Here is a 23,536-nt window from a genome sequence, read left to right on the forward strand (position 1 = left end):
CCAAGTCTAGCCTCAGTGGGAGAGAGCACTACCAAATGGGGATACAGGGAGGTCTGAAAAACTGTGGCCACTCTTGCAGTCAGTTTGCACAATGGTCTTAGAAGTAAAGAAAGATCTTCCCAAGTGGGAACCAGAGGAGAGCCTGGCATGTGAGTCAGGGTAGTCCTGTGTTCTTGTGAACATCTTACATAATTTCAGTGCTTACACACTCCCATTCTTCATCACTGTACTAGAACCTTGGCAGCCTCACGATCTGACTGCTTCACAAGAAATAGCTCACGCCCAAATATGCACCTCGTGTGTTTTAAATAATACAAAGAATATTGTTTCCAAGACAACTTCAATGAAATGTCAGCTTTCTCTAGGTTCTAAACCCACATAAGAGGCATTGTTATCCTCATCCCTGCTGGGTAATTTGTATACTGCAGTAGTTTGTTTGGAAACATGCCTGTTGTTCTTTAAAATATGCTTAATGCTAGATTAGAGAACAGATTTTTTTTTTTTTTTCTGTTTATGCAAGCTCATTTCTAAAGCATTTAAAATAAAGAGCTTGGGCATGTATGGTATTTAAAAACCCTTCACATGATGTTTTTAAAACAGATCAATTTCAGCATTAAAATGTTAGGAATTCAGCCAAGGAAAATTCAACTTGGATTGTATAGCTGTAATGATAATGTAATGTATTATAACCATCTTCTTTGAAAGTGATTGTACCAGCAGAGTTGAACCTGGTGAATTACATAATTTAAGAGTGTTTGCTAGAACACTGCTGTAGGGGTATTATCCAAGCCTTTTCTAAACAAAAGCAAAATGAAAGATAGATTTTATTATAAGGTACTTAAATCCCAAGAATCGTTGTCACAAAATATCTAAAGATAACTCATTTGACTTGAACAGAAGGTCATATGTCTGAATGTCAGTTATCACACTAACTACTTGGCAGAATATTAGGATGTAAGAGAGCATGATTTCTGTTTTTTAGCTTCTTTGGCTTGAATTAAAAATGAGTTTATTACTTACCCAAAAAGTATTTTCGAGTCCAAAGTATCTCAGAGATTGAGACTTTATTGATTTGAAATATTGGCTTCCAAGTCGTTAGGAAGTTTATATATCAGTCACATTTTTAGGCATATCATTAATCTTCTTAAAACTTTTTTTTTTTTTTTTTAAGGAAAAAGCTCATATATTCTTGGTTCACCCTCAGCCCAGTAGCCCTGTGTCTCAAAGGACCATACCTTGCACGATGAGTACTTTTGTGGGTCTGTCACATCTTGTCTGCTGCTGCCTCACTCATTCAAGGTCTTGAGTAGGAGAATGTTTTGGAGGACCAAGTTCATCATTTTGCAGTATAAATATTGTTCCTTTGGAGGAGTGCTACAGGTTGAAATCCCGTAGTGCTTTTTTTTTCTTTTAAGATTTTATTTATTTATTTGACAGAGACACAGCGAGAGAGGGAACACAAGCAGGGGGAGTAGGGGAGGGAGAAGCAGACTCCCTGCCGAGCAGGGAGCCCGATGCGGGGCTCGACCCCAGGACCCTGGTATCATGACCTGAGCCGAAGGCAGACGCTTAACGACTGAGCCACCCAGGCGCCCCTCCTTAGTACTTTCAATGATGGAGATGAGGCAAGACTCTGAAAGAAATAAGAAGGGGTTGGGGAAACATTTGTTTAAAAAGCCAGCACCTCTGCCTTGACACTGAGACCACATGGATGTGGTGAGAAAGTCATTTAGACCGAATAGTTCTCGAGACACTTCAGTGACATGGTCACCGTTGTGGGGGGTGGGGATAGGGAAGTACGTAGACTGGGAGAGGAGAGGGCCGCGTGAAGACAGGCAGAGACTGGAGTTGCGCGGCCACACGCCCAGCAGTGCCAAGGATTGCCAGCAACCATGAGAAGCTGGAGAGGCAGGGAAGGACTCTTCCCTAGAGACTCCAGCGGGAGCATGGCCCTCCTGGCACCTTGGCCCAGCTTCTGGCCTCCCAGGCTGTGAGGCGACACCTCTCTGTTGTTTGGAGCCACCTGGTTTGTGCGGATTTGTCCCACAGCCCTGGGAAGCTTACGGTGGCTCCCGAGAGTTAAGCTCGTCAGTCAGATTTGTTCCGTCTCTCAGTGTAGCGGCTGCTGTATGATGCCAGATACAGTGGGCGTCTCCATACAGTAAGCTGCCAAACTGTTCTTTGTTAAATGTTCCTAAAATGTTGCTCTTCAGTGGCGAGCCAAGTACAGGCATTGTACTTAGGCTGTGGGGATGTAGAGGCGAAAAAGACCGATGTCTGCCCTCATGGAGCTCACAGTTCATTGGGAAGAGAAACATTCATTATAAATTAAGAATTCTGACAAAATTGCCTCAGTGGTTTTTATGGAGCCTACATTCTTGTTCCTTTTTTTGTCATTGTCTAGAATCCTGATTGACCTTTGGATGCAGCCTCAGGTGATGCGACAGACTGCCCGTGCTTGTCATTCTCTTGGGAGTTAGTCTGGCTACATAGATTTGTGCGGGAACAGGATTCATAGCGCCCACAGTCTTCAGCACGTATCCTCCGCCGTCCTGTGTGGTGGCCCTGCCAAGGCCATATTTTCTCTCATGTTGCTGTCTTTCATCAAAAAAATAAAGTGGAGACTTTTCTAGAGTTTTTCTTTTTTAATATACGTTTTAAAGTCCTTTTCGTCTTTTGTATTTATAGAATTTGTGAGTTTTCTCTTCATACATGTTTCAGACTCCTTGGCCTAGGTAGAATAGATTTGAACCCAGATCTGTCAGGCCTAATGAAGCAAGCCTCTTTGTCATTCTCTTGACTCCTTTTGTGTCCTCTTTTATTGATGATGCCTCGTTGCTCTGTGTACAGGCTGGTTTCTTTTGACAGCACAAAGGCACCATTTCCTATGCCTCTTATTAAAATCAGAGGACTGTCTTCCGGTATCCGCCCTTGTTAGAGTTACTTCATGCTCGGGATTCAGGTTTCTTCCTATATGAAGGGAGGAGGTTGAAGTAGACAGGTGCTTGTCAAACATTTAATGAGCATAAAAGGCACACGTGGGTTAACAGCAGAGTCCAATTCAGTGGGTATGGGGTGGGGCCTGCGGCAGGGCGTTTCTAATAAGCTCTCAGAGGCCATCTCGATGCTGCTGGACAGTGAGTGGGCCCTACTCAGGAGTAAGCGAGGGACTAGATGATTTCCCCGGGCCCTCTCAGATAAAGATGAGCACTTTCAGCCTTGTTTGGTAGAGCCTGTTGGTAGCTGTGAGCTTCCTGTTGAGAAGGCCCACGCTGGTCTTGGCATTCCAGTATTCTTACCATCCCTGCTCGCTGCATTCCACTGGAAAGGGCAAGGTACACTCGGTGCCCTCTGATAGTGCTTGAAAGGATCTGCTGTCTGCACTTCATGTTTGATAGCTTGATCCATTTTCTTAGACTGAAGCTAAACCCACTTTCTAATGCATAATTAGCATCAGCCTTCAGGTTACATAGTTCTTCGTGTGGCTATTTGCCTTGGGTTTCCCCATTCCTTCATCTTACAGTAATGGTAGATTTATAACTGGCCTCGTAACTATGATTAAATGTCTCAATTCTTTTGCTTTATGTGGCGTTCTTGGCCACTTAATTACACTACATTAAATGGTATGTTGTTTGCTGTCAGTGCAGTTGGATTGCATTGTGGATAGCATCTTTGGAAATTTTGAAAAATGTTCCTATCATACAATTTGAGCTTGTAAACAGAAGTGCTGAGCATGCATAAATGCGCTTTAAGAAATCATTTCTTTATTACTGTTTAGTTGAACTGATGGTGACACTAAACATCAAGACTTTGATGTTTTATACGGTATTCTTCCCCACTAATTAACTGCACTAATGAAGTTAATTAGTGGGGAAGAATGCCGTATAAAACATCAAAGTCTTGATGTTTAATCACAGCTTAAAAAAGAAGTTTCATACTCTTCGATTGCCAAACACATTCCTATGAGCCGAAGGAAGGTCAAACATTTTGTTTTCCCTCTTCTGGTCTTCCAAGCTTTTCCTGGCTCTTCTGGTTGACCATTGGTTACTTGAGCCTGAGTGTTAATCCTCTAGGCAAGCTGACAGTGGCCTGTGGAGGGCAAAATCTCTTCCCCCAAGCTATAAACCAGCATATCTGAGAGACTCGATTTCTGCAAAAGACCGTGAAGACTTCTTGTAACATGCTGATGCTGATGGGGTGGGGGTGGGGGGGAATTACTCTCAAGGAGTAATGGGTATTTGTTTTTCTCATGTACTGTCTAATTTTATTATTAATTTAGAGCCACTCCGTTTTCCTATACGTTACCCTCTCGAGCCACCTAACGTCGGATAGGCATATTTCCTTAGTAAACTCAGAATGCAAAGCTGAAGAAACATGTATGGTTTAAACGGATAGGGTGTAAGTGGGGGGGCCCTACAAAGTTGATTGTATGAACTCTTCAGTGACTATTAGTCAAGCAACAAGAACAAGAACTTCTCAGGTCATTTCCCTGTGGTGTGTGTTATATCAGTTCTTACTGTTTTTTGCCTTTTTTTTTTTTAAATCAAGCAGGGTTTGTAATAGCATAATGTAATTCAGATAAGCAATTATTGTAATTGACCTTGGCGAAGAGTATCCTTGGCTTTTACCACAGTTTACTTAATACCTGAGGATGGCCAATTATCTCATAATGCCCACTTTATTGAGATTATTGTTTTAATTATGGCACTCAAAATACATCACTTTGTCAGCATTGTAGAGTCATGCATGGGAACACCACATTCAAGCGTTCAGAAATGTGTAAAGAGCGTGTATCCTCATCTTTTGACATGGTTGTGATTGAGTTTTTTCTCCCAACTCCAAAATATGTTATTTCTTACTAGTTAAATGTGGGTCCTCCTGGCAAGAACAGCCACAGGGAGATAAAGTCTGGGATGCCGTCTCTGCCTCTGAGCTAATTGTGCCCTCTGAAAGGGCTGGAGGTCACTTGGTACTAATAGGTGGGTGGTTCAAGTTGATTAGGAGTTCTCATTGACAGCAGTCCCAGCGACTGCTGATTATCTGAATACACCCTAGGTCAGAGGTTCTCAGCTTTAGAGTCACTTGGGGGCTTGTAAAATTGCCTGGGCCCACTCCTCAGTCTGACTCCGTTGTTTTAGGGCAGGGCACAGGTGGGGTTTTGTTGTTGTTGTTGTTGTTTTATTGTTGTTGTTTAAAGTTCCACGGGTGAGTCTGTCATGAAGTCAGGGTGGAGAGCCACTGTCCGGTCATTAAATTCTTCCCCACCAGCTTGTCTCATCCTTTGACCCTGTCCCAGAGAAAGGACACCTTTCGGTCCTTGCTGCTCTGTGTTTCACTCTCCTCCTCTTTCTCCCAGACTTAGCCTAGCCATCACCTCATGTCTGAAATCCCCTCCGTCCTCCTTCCCATGAAGTGCCTGGCCTACTGCTCCCATAGAAGTCTCAGGGGCTAGTCCTACCCCTTCTGAAACGTCTCACTATTTTCTGTTCACCACAGAGAGATGTCTTACCTTCTTTCTAAGTTTCTTTGAGTAAGGATAGCATTTATTCTTTAGCATCTATCTCAAAAGCGTAGTATACCACTTTGTGGAAATGTAATTCTGGCTCATTAGATTAGTTGTGTGCCCCCCCCCCCGAACCCGTGATAAGCCTGGAGGATGCTGTTTACACGTGCCACGCAGTCTCATGAGCACCTTAAGGTTAAGAGCATTCTTGTGGGATACCTAGGAAAGGACAGGAGCCCTTTCTTTTTCCAGTAGAAACCTATGTCACAGTGAAGATGAATGAAGTATGTTGACAAACTTGATTTCATTTTAATTATATGCATACATACATATATACACACACATATATACATATATACATATATATAAATACATATATGCACACACCCTGGAATATACGAATACTTATGTGCGCTGCCCCCCCCCCCCACGATTGTATGAAGTCAGTCACGGGGTTCTAAGTCTCCATCTCTCTCAAATGCATCCTCTTCTCCCCTCCTCCAGCACCCTCTCCAGTCGGATCCAGCATCGTCTCCCCTGGACCACTGCTTCCCTTCCACAGCTCGATTAGCTGCAGGCCCACTTAAGGCCTGCTAACTTGTTAGTAAAAGCAGGCGCACCAAAAGTGATGAAAGCTCAGCTTTGAAGATCTGAATCAAAATTTTGTTTTCATTTTAGCATAATGTAAGGCTTATATTGTACATTTATTGTTTTTATTTTTGATTACTAAGGGTGGAGGGTAGGTAAAGTAGGCTTTTCTGGTTTTAAGTACTTTTAAAATCTTAACTCTGACTCTGGCCCCCCGTCTAACATAGAACTTTCCAAAGATCTGAATGATTTCTAGAGTGGGTACCATCTCATCATTCCCTTCAGTGGCACTTCGAATACAACAGACTTCACTGTGGCCTGCTGAGCCCCGCACAGCCCAGCCCCCTCTGCCCAGCACCATCCCCCCCTGCTCCCCCTCCGTCGCAGGCCCCCAGACCTCCTGGCCCTCAGGTGTCACTGCAGGCTTCCTCCCGCAGCAGGGCCTGTGCATGTGCTGTTCCCTCTGTCTGCAGCATTCTTTTCCTGGCTCTTCACGTAGTTGGCTCCAGCTTGTGCTCCCGCTGTCAGCCTGAATGTCATCTCTTAGAAGAGGCCATCCCTGGCCACCCTGTCAGGCTCAATTTTAGCATCCTGTTTATGTCCTTTGTAACATATTGCCATTTGCACTTACTAATTTTTTATTAATATATTATTAATAATTTAATTTTATGCCCCTTTACTACAGCGAGTGCTCTCTGAGGGCAGGGTCTGCCCTTTTTACTGTGTACTGAGCCAGTGCCTCACAGCCCAGCAGCGTGCCTGGTACTCAGTTCAGTAACTGCCAGTATTCAGCTATTCACAAGGGGAATACGTGCTCTGTGCCCCCCAACCCCATTAGTCCTTTAGAGTCATTTGTCAAGCCTCCAGTGAAGTTGGGGTTGCAAGTTTCGACTTCACTCTGTTACCCCAACTCAACGTCATGTTAGAAGGTATGCTTGACATGAATTCTGCAAATAAGGAGAAAGAGCAGAACTTCTAAAGAGGACACTAAGCCAACAGGGCAGGTAGATGCCCAAATTAGAGAATCTGCTGTCTGAAACATTTGAACCTGGGCATATAGGAGAGTGGCCTTTACCCAGAACCCGAGGAACTGCCCATTACCCTCTTTCAAAGGAAGGCCAGTAGGAGACTTTGTAGCAGCTCTCGGGGCATCTTCTTGCCTGGTTGGGGCTGGGCAAAGGCTTGGCCTTTGACTTCTCGGGCAGATTCCAGAAATCCGCATGAAAGAAAGGGCAGCATGGCTGCCACTTCACGTAGCTACCTCATTTAATCTTCATGATGGTCTCGTAGAACAGATACCTTTATTTTACAGGTAGGAACATGGACGCCGCAGGGGCTTGACTTGCCAGAATCACACAGCTGATAGGTGCTGGTGCAGAGATTTGAAGCCAGAGTGCTCTCACGCTAGAGCCGGTGACTGTTCCGTTCCAGCCCCTTCCATCTGAGCTCCACAGGGCCGGAAAACTAGTGCCGTACTCACTTTGTGTCCCTGGTGTCTGACATATCGCCAGTACAGAAGCAGCATTCAGCTCAAGTTGTGGGATTTTCCTGGCGTCACTACACGAGACCATGCTTGCAAAGTCTTTTGTTGTTCTTTAGAAAGAGGAGTCAAGCCTCATTTTTTTCATCCACCAGCTAGTATTGAAAGCACTTCTACAAAATGGCCATCTCTATCCCCCTGGTCTGGCTGGCTCTCTCAGGGCTGCTAATGGCCTCACTGACCCACTCTCCATTCCCAGCGGAAGTCCTTGGCTGTGTGTTTCAGCCGACTTTTAGTGGCTCAAGGTCTGGGACGTGACATTGAATGAATCCGGTACTGGATGCTTTGGTTACATACCAAGTTGTAGGACCTTCTGCATCTAATTCCTGTGGCCTGGATGCTTACACAAACCAAAAAGATTAGCAAGAGGCTACTGTTGGCTGTGTTAGCAGAGGGCTATCCTGCTACGGGATGCATGTGCACGTGTGTGTGCATATGTGTGCGCATGTGCATATGTGGGGAGAGAGAGAGTCATAACTACACTTTGAGTTACTTTCATCTTCATCCCTTCAGTCAGCAAGCATTTACTGGACTGTCTATACATTACAAAGTGCAGGATTCCTTCAAGCCGTAGTTAGTATTAAATAGCAAAAGCATACCACTGGGTTAGTGTTCTTGCTTTTTAATAAAAGAGTGATTGATCAGATGGTATTCACCTCATTTCTCACTGTGGTGAGTGTGAGAGTATTTGCTTCCAGTCCATTTTCAGCATGCTATTACCGCCCCATTTAGCTCGGTGCCAAATTGCAGTTGGCTCCATTCACTTCTGTTTACCTGAGTAGCGCTGTAGTGATTAAATGTCACTGGGTACACCGAGTATACAAAAGTAATTAACCTAAAAGGACATGTTAGAATAAGGGTCAACAACCTCTTTAGCCCACAGTGCCCCCAGCCAGACTAAGTATTGACAGAGGTGTCGCTGGCAGGGCAGGGGCCAGGTGAGGAGTGGGAGGGAAGGAAAAAGGAAGGGTCAGAGAAGCAGAAGACCAGACCAGCACTCAGAGTTGTTTGGGGCGGCAAGTAGACAGCTCTGAGACATGATCTGTAGTTCCCTTAAATTTCGCTCTTTGACCTGTGATCGAATGGTGGGAGGGGGTGGGATTAGACCATGAACAGACTCCCCTGTCAGCATCTCAGCACGGGTTAGTGGAATGCTGTTTCCTGGGTAGACCAGACTAATCTTGCTTGGCACACATTTGGTGAATCAACCTGTTCTTCCAATGTTTTATGTATTTTGTCAGCCCTGCATCTTTGCACCTACTTGTCAAATGAAAGCTGCCGCTTGAAATGATTTCTTTGGAAAGATTTGAAATTGTGTCTCTAAGTATTTGTGTCTGGTTTGTTTTCATTCCTCAGTATACTGAAGTCACTTTGTTAAACTGATTGATATTAACGCTTTATGTTGCTTTACATACTAAAATTTACATAAAACTCTAGATAGTCCTCTGATTTAAGAATCAGCCATTGTAAAGCTCCTTTTTTTTAAAAAAAAAAAAGTATTCTGTCTGCCCAATATTGGGCTTTTTCTTTCATCACCTGTGTGTGGTGACTTACTATCCAGGAAAAAAACGTGAGTAGTGAGGGATTTTTTTTTTTTTTTTTCCCCTCTTACCACATACCTCCTTGGGAGAGAAACCTTCTAGGAGATCCCCAGGGATCACTCTTCTCTAAGTGCTCGGCCACAGAGAAACTGCTGATGTCTGTGTTCTTCGTGTGGTCGGATGGTCAGGCAGGACTCATTTAAATCCTACCTTTTCGGTGGTCAGGCCTGAGTACGATTTGTTTCTCCCTGGTCACAGGCAGGGATGAGTACATGATGAAAGACGAAGGAGAGCCAGTGGAAAAATGTCTCCCTTATGTGGAAGATTTATCTTTTTTAGAATAAGAAAAATTGGTGGCCTTGATGTGTTTATGCAACAACAAATATTTCTTGTGTGTCCACCCAGAGGTCAGATCCTGGTGCTGGCCTTGGGGGAGGGGGCCTGTGCCCTTGCTGGTGGGGAACAAACAGGGAAAGGGTGCCACCTTTGACCCTCTCTTCCACCTGGCATCTTTCTGACCTTTGTTCCAGTTTTAATTTTTGCATTGCTTCCTCTCGGTGTCTCTTCAGCATAGTCCTGAAAATCGTCTGGTCACTGTATCACTTTCACAATTACCTTTTTTGACTTTCGAAGGCTGCCTCCTTCCTTTGGTGTGCCTGCACACATCTGCGTCACCCCCCCTCCCCCACAGCTGTTCTTCTGACTACGGCAGTCATTAACACTGAGTGCTGAGAATACAAAGAAATAAGGTGCGGAAGCTTATGGCCTTTAGGGATGCACAACCTCTACTCTCAATACAGTGAAAATAATATGGGAGCAAGTAAGACGTATGCACAAGTGTTGATGCGTGAGCAGATCAAGTTTTGTATTCACTCATTTGTTCAGGAGCTGTTAATTGAGGCACCAAACCAAGTGGAGGGTCTCTGCCTTTGCGAAACTTCTAGTGAAGTAGAAGAGACAAGAAAATATTCAAAATAATGGCCATGATACAAATACTAGGAAGGAAGTAAATAAGGGGTTATCCAGGAGAGATCTCCTTGGATAATGTCACCGACAAGACCTCTCTGAGAAAGTGGCATTTAAGCTGAGACATAAAAGGTGAAAAATGCTACCGCTCAGAGGCTGGGGAAGAGTTCTTGGCAGAAGCCCACACCGAGAGATGAAAGAGAGTATGGGGTGTCCAGCATTCTGACAAAGAGACTTTGAAATCAGATTGGAGAAAGTAGGCAGTAGCCAGGTCCAGCCTGTGCTTCTGTTAAGTGCCAGATGCTTGTAGTAAGGGGCGTGGTTCCTGTTGTGCCTTTAGGATCTTTGAGGCCTGTGTCACCCAGTGTAGTAGCCACAAGCCACATGTGACTCCCAAGCCCTGGAAATGTGGCCAGGCCAAATGGAGATGTGCTGCAACTGTGAAATACAGGCCAGATTTTAAAGACCTAGTACTAAAAAAAAATCATGTAGAATGTGTCACTAATAATTTTGATACTGATTTTATGCTGATAGGGTATTTTTAGATACAGTGGCTTAAATAAATATATGACTAAAATTAATTTTACTGTTTCTTTTCAATTTTTTAAAATCTAGCTACTAGGAAAATTTAAAATATGTACATGGTTTGTGTTATATTTCTGTTTGTCAGTTGTGTTCTAGAGCACAAACTTTAGTGTTTTTTTTTTTTTTAAGATTTTATTTATTTATTTGACAGAGACAGAGATAGCAGGAGTAGGAACACAGGCAGCGGGAGTGGGAGAGGGAGAGCAGGCTTCCCGCCGAGGAGGGAGCCCGATGTGGGACTTGATCCCAGGACCCTGGGATCATGACCTGAGCCGAAGGCAGACGCTTAACAACTGAGCCACCCAGGCGCCCCAAACTTTAGTGTTTTAATGAAGGACCTGAAGACCAAGTTGTCCCAGCTGTTTTTTGCCATATTGAGGGGGTATGAAGAAGACTTGAAGTTTCTTACTAGCCCTCTCAAAACTGTTAGGCAGCCTCCCTTTAAATTGATATACTGTTGTTGCTTTTCTGTGTTCCTGCTGAATTACCCTCGATATTGTAGAGTATATTTGCATACATAATACATAAGAATATATATGAGGCTTTGTGGAGTTAACACTCTTTGGAAGAAAAAAATGTTTAGCCTTTCAAATAGATTAAAACAGTTTACTGGAAAAAATAGCAACATGAAAAGACTTTCTTTTCCAATAAATTTTAATAGTTACTAAAATGAGGATTCTGGTCCATTACGAGAGCTTGCCAAGTCTTCAAGCTGAGTCACTTATTTTCTCTGAGCAGCTACTCTACTTCAGCTTCTTTCAAAGCAACTGTTAGAAGTATGTTGATATTTTGATTCAAGAACAGAACACAGTGCAAGTATAGGTCTAAAGTCAATTCACCTTCCCAGAAAATTAAGGTAATTTTTGCCAGTCCCCGCTTTTTGTTTTAGGGCAGTCAACCTCATCTACCACGTCGTATTTGTCACTGAGACTTAGTAACATTGATTATAAGGCGGTAGGTGAATGAGTGATCTCGGATATATTTTATGAATGCTATACAAAAAAAAAAATCCCAGAAGGAGGTGGCAGGTGCATGTGACTGTACTTTACAAAGTGCATACAAGATTTATAGAGTCTCTGTTAATGAGGGAAGGGAATTCTTGGAGAACAAATGCATGTAGGAACATTAGGTCTTGAGAACTTTGAGGAGGTCCATTGGATTGAAGAGCATGCGGTGGCTTTGGGATGATTAGCTGGATTAAAAGATGGGACTTTTATGCACTATCTGTGGGCTCACTTCTCCATCAGTGGTAAGGGGATGTACTTGTCCCTTCTCGTTCTCCGAGTTTGCCTGCTCATATGACCTGCAGTTCAGACCAAGAGCAGACAGTTGGCTATCAAGAGTGGGAAGCTAAGCTGCCCACACAAGAATCAAACCTGTATCTTTGGTGTCAAAGCATCATGTTCCAGCAGCTCAGCTCGCCAGCTAAAGTAACTGTATTTAATGAAATTTCTGGGGTGGAGCCAACAGCTTTATTCCAGGAAGAGGAAATAACGGTCAAGAAACCCCAGGAGGACATTAAGATAATGTTCTAATTTAAAATCAATTTTATTGATACCTTATAAATTATTATAGCATTTTATCCTGACCAAGTAATACATAATGCTGAGGCCATGGAAACAAAACATGAATGACTAAATATTGAAGTGCTGTATATTTTATTGCATGAAGCAAAAAATATGTAGGACTTTTGTATTCTAAGTGTTTTTAACTCAGGAAGCCTTCTGGAGGGCAAGGTGTAGATTTCATTCATCTTTGTATTTCTGTACTTTAGCGGGTGTTCAGTAACTACTTGTTCAAAGAGCCTGTAAGTAGACTGAGATTGTGTGGTGGTTTCACATTAGCATAGGAGTTGTAGCTCTTCATGATGTGCTCTTCTTCATCTTAGCGGCAGTCTTCTAAGCAGGTACTCTGGTGAGCCTCGTTTTGCCCACTGGGGAACTGGAAGCTTAGAGGAGTTCATTAACTTGTCCAAGGTCACACAGCTGGTGGTGCAGCCTAGTTTGGAACCCAGGGCTGTCTGACCCTCATGCCCATACCATAACCATTGTGGATACTGCCTGTCTTCTTAAGCATTCCTCTGTCAGTTCCTTTGTTTTGATTATCTGCCAGAGAAATTTATTTTGCCCCAAGTATCAGGAGAGAAGTAGAAAGACAAAGACAACAATAGAACATTTTTAAAGACCGCATTGTTCATGACATGTTGTAGAAGATGAAACACTTATCAAGAACAGATTGATTACTTTATACGGAGATTATATTTTACCAAGGGCAGGTCTTCAGAAAGTCCCGGTCATTTTTGAAGGTGAATTTTGATTTATGTTAATTTGGAAAAAGCAAGTTCTGTGAGGGTTATATACAGATTGTGTTTTTAATGACTTCCTTAATCAAGCAGGTTATTTTAAAAAAAAGTCTTACTGAAATGAGCAGTAAACTGACACCAGTGACTGGCTTAGAGCCCTACCATATTCAGGTTTTTCACCATGAGTGTGCTATAAATTTTAAGCTAATTTACATAAATTTGCATGTTATGAGTCGTATGTAAGATGTGTATATTTTAGCCAAATAATTTTTATTTTTTCATTTTTCCCAACTGAGGATTATTTTCTCCATCTCTGCTGGTTGTTTTTTTAATAGGTGGGATAGTAAATATTAAAATGTTTTATTAGTTATAAAGAACTGTGTGAATAGAAATACAAACATTTTGTATAATACTGTACAATAAAACCTCAATCAGAAATGCACTGGGGTATGGTACTATGTTTGGTATATATAGGTTTATTGAGGGTATTGTATTACTTTTACTTCAGAACTAGTTGAAAGTCTTTCATAACTCTGAAATGCTTTGAGGACTAGTGAACATATTGACCCAGGGTGGCTCATGATTGTAGGGTTCCTCCTACTGAAGGCCCTTCTGCTTAGGGGGAGTGGGCCGAGTCTCTGCTGATCTCAGGTGGTATGTTGGCCTTTCTGAATTCAAGAGCGTCAACAGTATTCCTTTCTGTTTTAGTCATCTGTTTTGTTGTTGTTGTTACAGAGGAAATGATGCTTGAGGACTTTAGTTATGGCATCAGTGAAGGGTCAACAGGCCTCTTGAGCCTGCCTTCTCCGTCCTGCCCCCCCCCCCCCCCGCCGCTGCCATTAACCAACTCCCTCTGAATTGTCCCTGACCCAAACTAATTCCTGTACTGAGTGAACTACGGTTCTACTAGCAGTATAATTTATCTTCTAAACTGGACTGGTTTTGAGTACAGTAGGCCTGGACAACAATTATAAGGGGAGGGCAAAACCCTAGCCAGATTTTTGTGGTTATCTCTTGCCCTGTTATTATCCCCTTTATCTGTTTGAAAATGGATTTACCCTTTGGTACCAAGTAGATGGGGTGTTGGAAGGCTGTAGCTGATGAACAGACAAACCATAACAAGTGAGTTTTAGAGTTTTTGATCATGGTTGTCCAACCGTTCCTTCTGGTTGGAATCTTGTAAGTGGGCAGGGACATACAAACTTACACGGATGGCAAGCAGAATTAGCTTGATGTGCATTTGAAATCAAATTAGAAAGTCCGATATGGAGGTGGTATTTATAGTCCTGCCTGCAGTATTGAACCAAAACCTTATTGTGTTTAAAGGAGATGTGTTTTGGTTAATAGCAGCCTATTGAAACCCCATCATTATGGACCATCTGTATATCTGTGCTGAGGGGTAGTGCTACACAGAAGCCGAGAATAGCCCTTATGTGAGGCTTAAAATAGAAGAGCCACACTAGCTCTGTAGTAAATAGCGTGCAGTGCAGCCCCAGTGCTGAGTTGCTGTTGCAGAGGGGCTCGGTTATCTGTCTGGGACTGTGCCTTGTACTACTTTATGGAGATTCTTTCACCTAGTCCTCAAAGCAGCCCAGGGAGGGAGAGTGGGCGGGGTGTTCTTGTCCCAGACTACAGAGACTGAGACTGAGCAATATCCCCAAGGCTACACAGCTATTAAGTGGAAAACTCTAGACTCAAATCCAGACAGGCAGTCTGACTCCAGACAGATGCTATTGCCTGCTAGTAAAATCTGTGCTACCTGTTATTAAAACTAGCTAATTGTAACAACAGTACCCCTTGTTTTTGTGGGGGGGTGTACTTTATAGAACTCTTTGTCATACATGGTCATCTTTGATCTTGAGGTGGCAGAGGAGTAAAGGTGAAAGGGTGGGGCCATCCACTTCAATTGCGGGAGGTCTCCGTGTTTAGTCTGACTTGGTCAATAACCTTAGTAAAGTCTTGGTTGGGTTTCAAACCGGGATCTAGAATTTTCTCATTTGGAGATGAAATATGATTTGTAATATTAAGAGTAACTCTTTTAAAGCTTATCTTTTGCTTTCAAAGCAATTGGGATTTCCATATAATAAGGCTTAACAAATTTTTAGTATTTTTCCCCTAGTTTGTCCTTGCTCTCCCCCCCTTAGTCTTTCATTAAACATCTACTTTGTTCTTTTTACTATCCCAATGATGTGTTTCATTTTTAAAAATACAGAGTTTTCTAGTAAACATTCACATTTAAGGTCTTTTGCCTTGTCTTGATCGGCCACTGCTTTTTTTTGTTATGTTAATCACCATACATTACATCATTAGTTTTTGATGTAGTGTTCCGTGATTCATTGTTTGCGTATAACACCCAGTGCTCCATGCAGAACGTGCCCTCCTTAATACCCATCACCAGGCTAACCCATCCTCCCACTGCCCTCCCCTCTAGAACCCTCAGTTTGTTTCTCAGAGTCCATGGTCTCTCATGGTTTGTCTCCCCCTCCGATTCCCCCCCCTTCATTTTTCTGATTGTTACGGCCCTCCATTCTTAATTCGCCAATATAGTCACATGATCAGTCTGTAATGAGAAAATGTTACTACGTTTGTAGATTTATTCACAGTCATGATGCAGCTCCAGTTAAGTTTCCTGTGTAGTAACCTAGGGAAATATCTAACCTAGGTAAGCTTTTAAAATAATGTAGAGAAATAAAAATATTTTCTAGTAGAACTGGACTTTGTCTTTAAAAATTTACTTAATTCCTCCTGTTCACATGCTCAGCAAAAATCCAGGTGGCCTTCCAGTGGCTCAATGGTGGACTTGTAAGATTCATGATGAGAGTCTGTGCCAAGTCCAATTTGATTCCAGAGCAATTATGTTATTAGAACATTGCTGATTGCCCCATTGCCCGTTGTGTAGCTTAACCTTTAAATGCTAGTGATAATTAACTACTTTATCATTCTACCAGGAAACCTCAACATATGACCCTATTCTGCAGTAAAATTTCACAAGTAAAATACTGCCCACAGAGCCAGAAACAGCCAGTTAAGAAAAGTAAAGCTAGCTTGTTTGTACATGTGTATCAATAAATAAGCATAAAGATCTAAATAAATAAGCATTACCATTTAGTGGTAATTTTTAAGAAAGTATTTTATAATGGTTTAAAAATCAGTTTTTCCTTTTGGACAAAGTGGAGGTAACTTTGAGTAGAGTATCTCAGAATCAAAAGGCTCAGATTGTTGTTAATCACAAACATACAATTTTTTCTTCCTTTTGTAAAATAGCAAATGAATAGGACAAAGGCATGTGGAAGTAGGTAGAGGAGTAGGGGGGAAGAAGAGACACCACGGTTGTGCTGCTAATTCCCAGGGGCGGCACTACTCCAGTCTTACTGTAATGAATGGTTTCTTTGTAAACCATTCAGCCTAGTGGTCTTCTGAAAGGGAATGTATCGTATGAATTTTAGGTTAAGATTGAGGAGCGCAAAGGGGATGTTTGCTCATTTATGTTCAAAACATTTCTGGGCAGTTTTCTGCTGCTCACTGTGCCGGGGGCCCCACCCCAGGTAACCCACAGCCTGTAGTGGGAAGTGGCCTTGTAAACAAATAGCCACATATTGATTGCGAGTGCTCTACTCACGGGGTGAACAAAGTGTTAAGGGAACAAAGAAGAATTGAGTGATTAATTCTGCCTGACAGCGTCTGAGCGAGCTTTAAAAGGTGACATTAGAGCTGGTCCTTAAGAATAAGGATTTCAACAAAAAGATACTGAGGGGAAATGGGCATTCTCATAAGCCAGGAAAAAAAGGCTACAGATACAATGAAAATGCACAGAGCACTGGACAACAAGCTCATAGCGCCGAGGTTAGGGCGTGGAGGGAAGGGCTTTGGAAACGGCCACGTGCAGAAATATCTGGACTTTTTCCCTTAAGGACAGTGGGGAAACTGTTGGTGGTTTTTAAAGAAGAGTGAGAAGTGGTCGAATCTCTCTTTGGGAAATATGAACCTAGAAATGTGGAGAATAGATCGGAGGAGGGGGGAACTAGATAGGGGGTTCTGACATCAATCAAATATGGTAGGTCACAGCTCACAGATGATATTTGCAAGCATGATTTTGATGGAGTAATGGTCACAAAAAAAACCTGGTCATGACGTTGGCTTGGGAATGAGGATTGGAACTCAACAGAGATACATGAAGAAGCTGTCCAATTTTAAAAATTGTTTGGCTTCTAATGTTTTACTTTGGTCTTTGGCCTTACTGAATGACATCTGCCATCTTTTTTGCTATTAAGCTTAAGGGTGAATGAGTAGGGATAGTTTCAGGGTTTGGTGCCTCCGATCTAGAGTATTCATTGAAGACTCTGAGAGAGAATGATACAGGAAGGAAGGGTTTAGAGATACCCACCCCTCTCATTGGGAACCCACTCACTTGTCCTTCCTCCCATCTTCCCCTGACACCAAATTCCTATCCCTCCTTCCTGCCTTTGGAGCTAGTGGTGGAGTTGCCGTCACCACAGCGGACCACTAGGGGGTGATGTCTTGGTAGTGATACTGACCCAGGCATGGGGAAAAAAAAGTTCATTGTTTTTCCTCTTAACAACAGGCTTCAAAAGTTTAGTCACAAAAGAAAACGTGGCATTAAGGTTCAATGGAAGTGAAATGGGACATAGAGCCAACAGTTCTGGATATCACACTGCCTCTCATAGTTAATTTAAAAGCCCTTGTAAATGTTGTGTATCTTCATAAATGTTAATTATTACCATCAGACTTAGGATAAGGGGAAAAAAGGTACAAGGGGTTAGTTTTATATGAGAAGAATAAAGTTATCAATGAGGAAGAGCTTTATGGAACAGTTTCCTGAGTTGATTTAGATGCAAGGCAAAGAGAGATTCTGGTGGTGATTCTCTGTTCTTCCTAGAACTTGTTTTCTCCTCTCCAGATGTTCTTTCCACTGCCCAGCCTGGGTTAATTTAGCACTCAGAGCCCTGCGCTGGTGCCCTGCTGAGGGGCTTGGCTTTTCTGGCCTTTATGACCCACCCTCCACAGGTGAGCCCTGCTCCCTCTCTCACACCTCACCTTAATGTTGAGTTGGCTCGTGTTTGGTCTGTCTGGAACTGAGTCACTAGCCAATTCATAAGGTTGCTTCCAGTTTTCATTGACGCTTTCTTCACTTCCTCATAAATGATTTTAAGCTCTCATACTGTTTCAGTGTGCCCAGTAGTAATCCCCCTGGCCTCAATGGCAGACAGACGCATTCTCTGTGCTTCAGTGTTTATTTTCGGCGTGTAGGCCTCCTCCAGTTGGGAGCTCTTTGGAAGAGCAGAGATGATGAACATTGCCTGAGCCTGTATGGCCTGCTCCGACTGTGATCCCAAGAGGGAGGGACTATCTTTCCCAGTTACCTGGTCCTAATGGGGGTTCCAGGGTTTCCAGAGATAAAAGAGAGCAGGCTCATGAAAACTGTCAGAGTCAGAAAGGAATAAAGTGAATTTTTGCAGGTGTTTGGTTTTTGTTATTTTTATTTGCCACTCTGAATCTTCCATGCCCTTAAAACAAGGGACTTAGCAAAATTCCGTAGATAGGACCTTTGTGTCACATGATCACCATTTGGGGGTTACTTAAATTCCCAGAGAGTACCTGTCTTCCCTTTTTCTTTGAAGAATTACTAGTTTTTCTCAAGATAGACTAACATATTCAGTGTCTCTGTACAAGCTTAAGTTACTGCCTTCCCATCAGCCAGCAAACTTGGGGCCGGAGGGGGGTGGGGCTTGCCTTTTCCTTCCTTCCATTTTCTCTTCTCTCTGCTTCCTTCCTCACCTCTTTGAAGCTGCTTCACCAGTGTAATCTACATCTCCTTAGGACCAGACCCATTCTGTTTTCTGAATGTGCTATTCCTTGCCTCCTTTTTTATTCCTTGGCTCCCTCTCTGGTCCTGTCTCTATTTCTTCTTTCCTGTTTGTTCCTCTTTTCCCCTCATTCCCTTTTCCTGTTTTTCCTGGTTTTCTGTCTCTACCTCTGTTGCCCTCTTCCTTTTACCTCCTCCTTTCTCCTCCTAACAGTTTTGCAGGTGTGCACTAACAAACGGAAAGGACATGAAGCCTGAAAAACCCACGGTTAAGTGGGTGGTCATTTCTCAACCCTGCTTTCTTTTCTAATTCCAGAGCTCTTCGGTATCCCCGTCAGCCAGTTTCCGAGGTGCTGAGAAGCACAGAAACTCCACGGACTACTCCTCTGATAGCAAAAAGCAGAAAACTGAAGAAAAGGAAATTGCAGCTCGTTATGTAGGTTCATCCACCTTTACTTTGGGGGAAGCCAGTTTACTCTGCTTTTTATCAGCAGCCATTTTACCCTTTGACTATTACCAACCAAGATGAGAACATAGGAGGGAAAAACATCTACTAGGAGAAAAAAATAGTGGTTGCGTTTATAGCTGTGTCTCAGTTGGCCAGCTGAAGCCCTCTGTGGGTGCAGGTCAGTGCGTGTGTGTATGTGAGTCGGAACAGAATGCTTTATCTGGCAGCAAATAGAAGATGTCGTGGGTGTCCCATAATACCCTTTCTAGAGGTGTATTTGCTTCCCTCTGTGTATTTCAAGGTGGTTGAATTTTCTGTGGTCAACTAGAAATGTTAAGGAAAAATGTAAAATCATAGAAAACCTGTTAAAATGTCTAAAATGAATTTGTGCTGAGGAATAAAGCGAATTTAGTGGAGTATAACTTGCAGAGGCATTCAAGATGTGTCCCTAGCCTGGGTTGAAGCTCATTTTCCTTCAAGTGACTAACCCTTCAGGTCACGTAGTGAAGGGAGCAAGCTGGATGGGACCGGGGTGGATGCAGACAACCCCCGCTCCGCTTCCTGTGGTGATGCCCTGCAAGACTACAGGCCTCAAAAAAAGCAGAAAGTTTGGATTTTTGTGAGACACCTCCCAATTTTAAAATGGTGACTACTTAACCCAGTTTTTTAAACTGAGCGAACAAATCACACCCAACTGTAGGCTGGATTTAGCCCGGACATGCCAGCTTCCACCAGATGCTCTGGAGTAACAAGCAAGCCATAAGCTTCAGTTTTTTTACGTGGTAAAGTGGAATCATCATATTACCTACCTTGTAACATCATTATGAGGATTAAAGAACATAGTACATTGTAAAGTGTTTAGCACTATTGGGTGCAGTTTGTTTTTATAAGATATGAGGAATTAGTCTGAACTTATCCAGGGTAAATCTGGCCTTTGTGCATTTGTGCTGGGGGAGGAGGTAATGCTTGTCACTTGTCAATGCAGGACAGCGATGGCGAGAAGAGTGACGACAACTTGGTGGTTGACGTTTCTAATGAGGTATGTTTCTGGCTCATTCACCTTCCTGCTCTTACCCACTGTAACAGTGACTAGCGTCCAGACAGTTGGTATTCAAAATGTGTGCTTCGTTTCCAAAGGGACCCACTTTTTATTTACCTGAAAAGTTTATGTATTACTGATTTTATGTATTAGTGATCCTTTTTATTGCTATTCTTTTCTATAAAAATACAAGTGTGTTTTTGCTATCACCATAAACGCACACCAGACATTATGTGGTCAGCCTACAGATCTCACTGACAAGTGACCTGTAGATTTGCAGGGTTTTGATTTTTGTTTTGAGTAAGTACAGCTGACCCTTGAATAATGCAGGTGGGGGAGCAGTGTTTTAGGGGCACCAACCTCCCACGAAGTTGAATATACGCATGTAACCCCCCCACACACACACCTTTTTTTAAATTTAAGTGTAGTTGTTGACACACAATGTTACATTAGTTTCAGGTGTACAACAGAGTGATTCAGCAAGTCTGCACGTTATGCTGCCCCCCACCCCGTATAACTTTCAACTCCCCCAAAACTTAACTATTAATAGCCTATGATAACATAAACAGTCGATGATCACGTATTTTGTGTGTTACATACTCTATGCTTATGATAAAGACAGCTAGAGGAATGTTATTAAGAAGATCATAAGGAAGAGAAAATACAGTTTATAGTACGATAGTGTATTTACCAAAAAAAATCTGCATATAAGTATACCTGCGCAGATCCAACTCATGTCATTCAAGGGTCAGCTGTGCTATAAATATCTTTGACCTCAGTACCAAGTATTTTCTTCAGCAATTTGGTACGTCTTTTATTATCTATTACAGAACATTTTGCTCCATGCTTTCCACTAGAAACATCCACACTCAAGTACTCTAGCATTGTGAATGTGCTGTCTGCATTAATGCCCTTGATGTTCCTTCGTAGGATCCATCTTCCCCTCGAGGGAGCCCAGCACACTCCCCGAGAGAGAATGGCCTGGACAAGACGCGCCTGCTCAAGAAAGATGCCCCCATCAGTCCAGCCTCTATTGCGTCCTCCAGCAGCACTCCTTCCTCCAAATCCAAAGAACTTAGCCTTGTAAGCTGTTCTTCATCATCTTTCTTAGCCTTGCCTGTTTCAAGATGATTGGCTTTGATTATTTTTAAATTTGGTATTTTTCACATTTTTCTATAGGACTCTTATTTCCAAATATATGTATACATTCAGTATTCAAGTTTAATTGACAAAAGTACTTTGGGAACACAATGGGTTTACTGACTTACCGGTGATAGATGTTTGTTTTATGAGTCTTTTTGCAAGGATAGGGGAGGGATATGGGGAAATTGAGTGAAACGTGTCTCAGCAAAAATGAAGAAATACACATTGGGCTTACAGAGATGGTTTTGTCACCTATGGTTTATGGTAAATTTAGTTTTCGGCTGGGATGTGATTTTGTTGCTAGCTTTGTTTGAATTACCAAGCTGTATATGACTGCAATAATTTTCCCTTCCCATCTAAGAAATAATCTGTCATTTACAAAAGTCTACCTTGACTCACACCACAAATCACAAATGCAAAAATGAAACTGCTTGCAAGTCAGGATAATCTCCCCCATACCCCCCTCTTCTCTGGCTCTGTAGTTAATTGCATTTTTGTGTGTATGTCTTCCTTTTTCCTCACCAGTTATTTCCTTGTAACATAACATTAAAAAAAAAAAAAAGACTCAGTTTTCAAATAACCTTCTGAATTCACAGCTGAAGGAAAGAAAGTTCCTCAGTTGGTCTGCATATTAGGGGGATGTGTCTGGCATGGGACTACATTAAGTTTTTTTCTGTTGTTCTCTCTTGGCCTTCTCGCCTTCTTGTATTGGCAACTCCTCTATGCTGATCGGGGCATGGATCTGTTCTACGGGGACCCGTTAACCGGGAAGCCTCTTGTGACATGAACAGTCCACCAGGAACCCAGCTCAAGCAGCCTTAAATCAAAGCAACCAGCAAGTGTTTGGTCACAGGACGTCATGATTTGTCAGCCTCTGTCTGACTCAGACCCAGTTTCCTGGAAATCATTTACTCTACGCTAAATTCTGCTTCAGTTTATATCCTCCTGAACGTTGGTTTTGTGGTCTCAGGGAACTCTTTCTGTTTGTTGGTTTGTTCTTTTTAATTAGGAAAATAAAGGCCCAACCTGAAGAACTTTTTCCATTTCTTTCTCTTTTCCTTTTGGCTTGCCTTTTTTTTTTTTTTTTTTTAAGATTTTATTTATTTGAGAGAATGAGATAGAGCATGAGACGGGGGAGGGTCAGAGGGAGAAGCAGACTCCCTGCCGAGCAGGGAGCCCGATGCGGGACTCGATCCTGGAACTCCAGGATCATGACCTGAGCCGAAGGCAGTTGCTTAACCAACTGAGCCACCCAGGCGCCATTGACTTGCCTTTTTAAATGTTTAATATCATTATTAAAACTGTATTCTGATTGCCACTCTATTCTCTTCCATGTCTTGTTAGAATGAAAAATCTACTACTCCTGTTTCAAAGTCTAATACCCCTACTCCACGAACCGATGCACCCACTCCAGGCAGTAACTCCACTCCCGGATTGAGGCCTGTGCCTGGAAAACCACCGGGAGTCGACCCCTTGGGTTAGTAAGAAGGGTTTTCTGTGTATTTATGCTTCATGGTTTTAAAGACATTAAAGCAGTTTAAACAGTGCATTACCGTAAGAGTAGTAATAACCAGCCTCGTAAAGCTGTTAGAGTTACTTACTTAACTTGAACCAAACGCCTTGATGATTTTTGAGAATATTACATTAAGCGAATTTGAGCCCCGGGCACTACTTTTCTTTAAGGTATATGTTAATGCCTTACTTCCTTATTGTCTCCCGAGTTCTTGGTTTTTCTATTCTCCTTTCATTTTGGTCTGTAGCCTCAAGCCTCAGGACCCCGATGGCAGTCCCTTGTCCGTATCCGACCCCATTCGGGATCGTGCCCCACGCCGGGATGAACGGGGAGCTGACCAGTCCCGGCGCCGCCTATGCTGGGCTACACAACATCTCTCCGCAGATGAGCGCGGCCGCCGCCGCTGCCGCCGCGGCTGCTGCCTACGGGAGATCGCCGGTGGTACGTTTGTGGGCCTTCGAGAAACCAGCCCATCCCGTGGCTCACAGGATCGCCAGACGTAGTTTTGAACGTAGTATATGTAATTTGAGGTATTTGTAGAGGG

The 23,536-nt window shown here is 42.8% G+C and overlaps 1 protein-coding gene across 16 annotated transcripts in view; it reads left to right on the forward strand.

The window, feature by feature from the left end:
* The window catches only part of TLE4 (TLE family member 4, transcriptional corepressor), a 142,183-nt gene that overhangs the window by 101,282 nt on the left and 17,365 nt on the right, over window positions 1–23,536 (forward strand). For all 16 annotated transcript variants that reach the window (XM_045882295.3, XM_045882296.3, XM_045882297.3 and 13 more), the window contains 5 exons: window positions 19,166–19,285; window positions 20,283–20,336; window positions 21,267–21,419; window positions 22,824–22,956; window positions 23,240–23,433. In XM_045882295.3, the coding sequence (XP_045738251.1) occupies window positions 19,166–19,285; window positions 20,283–20,336; window positions 21,267–21,419; window positions 22,824–22,956; window positions 23,240–23,433 (654 nt within the window). The remainder of the gene's footprint in view (window positions 1–19,165; window positions 19,286–20,282; window positions 20,337–21,266; window positions 21,420–22,823; window positions 22,957–23,239; window positions 23,434–23,536) is intronic.

The sequence above is a fragment of the Mirounga angustirostris genome, unplaced genomic scaffold, assembly GCF_029215605.1.
Source record: "Mirounga angustirostris isolate CCGP_5_RB_7025 unplaced genomic scaffold, mMirAng1.0.hap1 SCAF_15, whole genome shotgun sequence".
NCBI classification, from domain to species: domain Eukaryota; kingdom Metazoa; phylum Chordata; class Mammalia; order Carnivora; family Phocidae; genus Mirounga; species Mirounga angustirostris.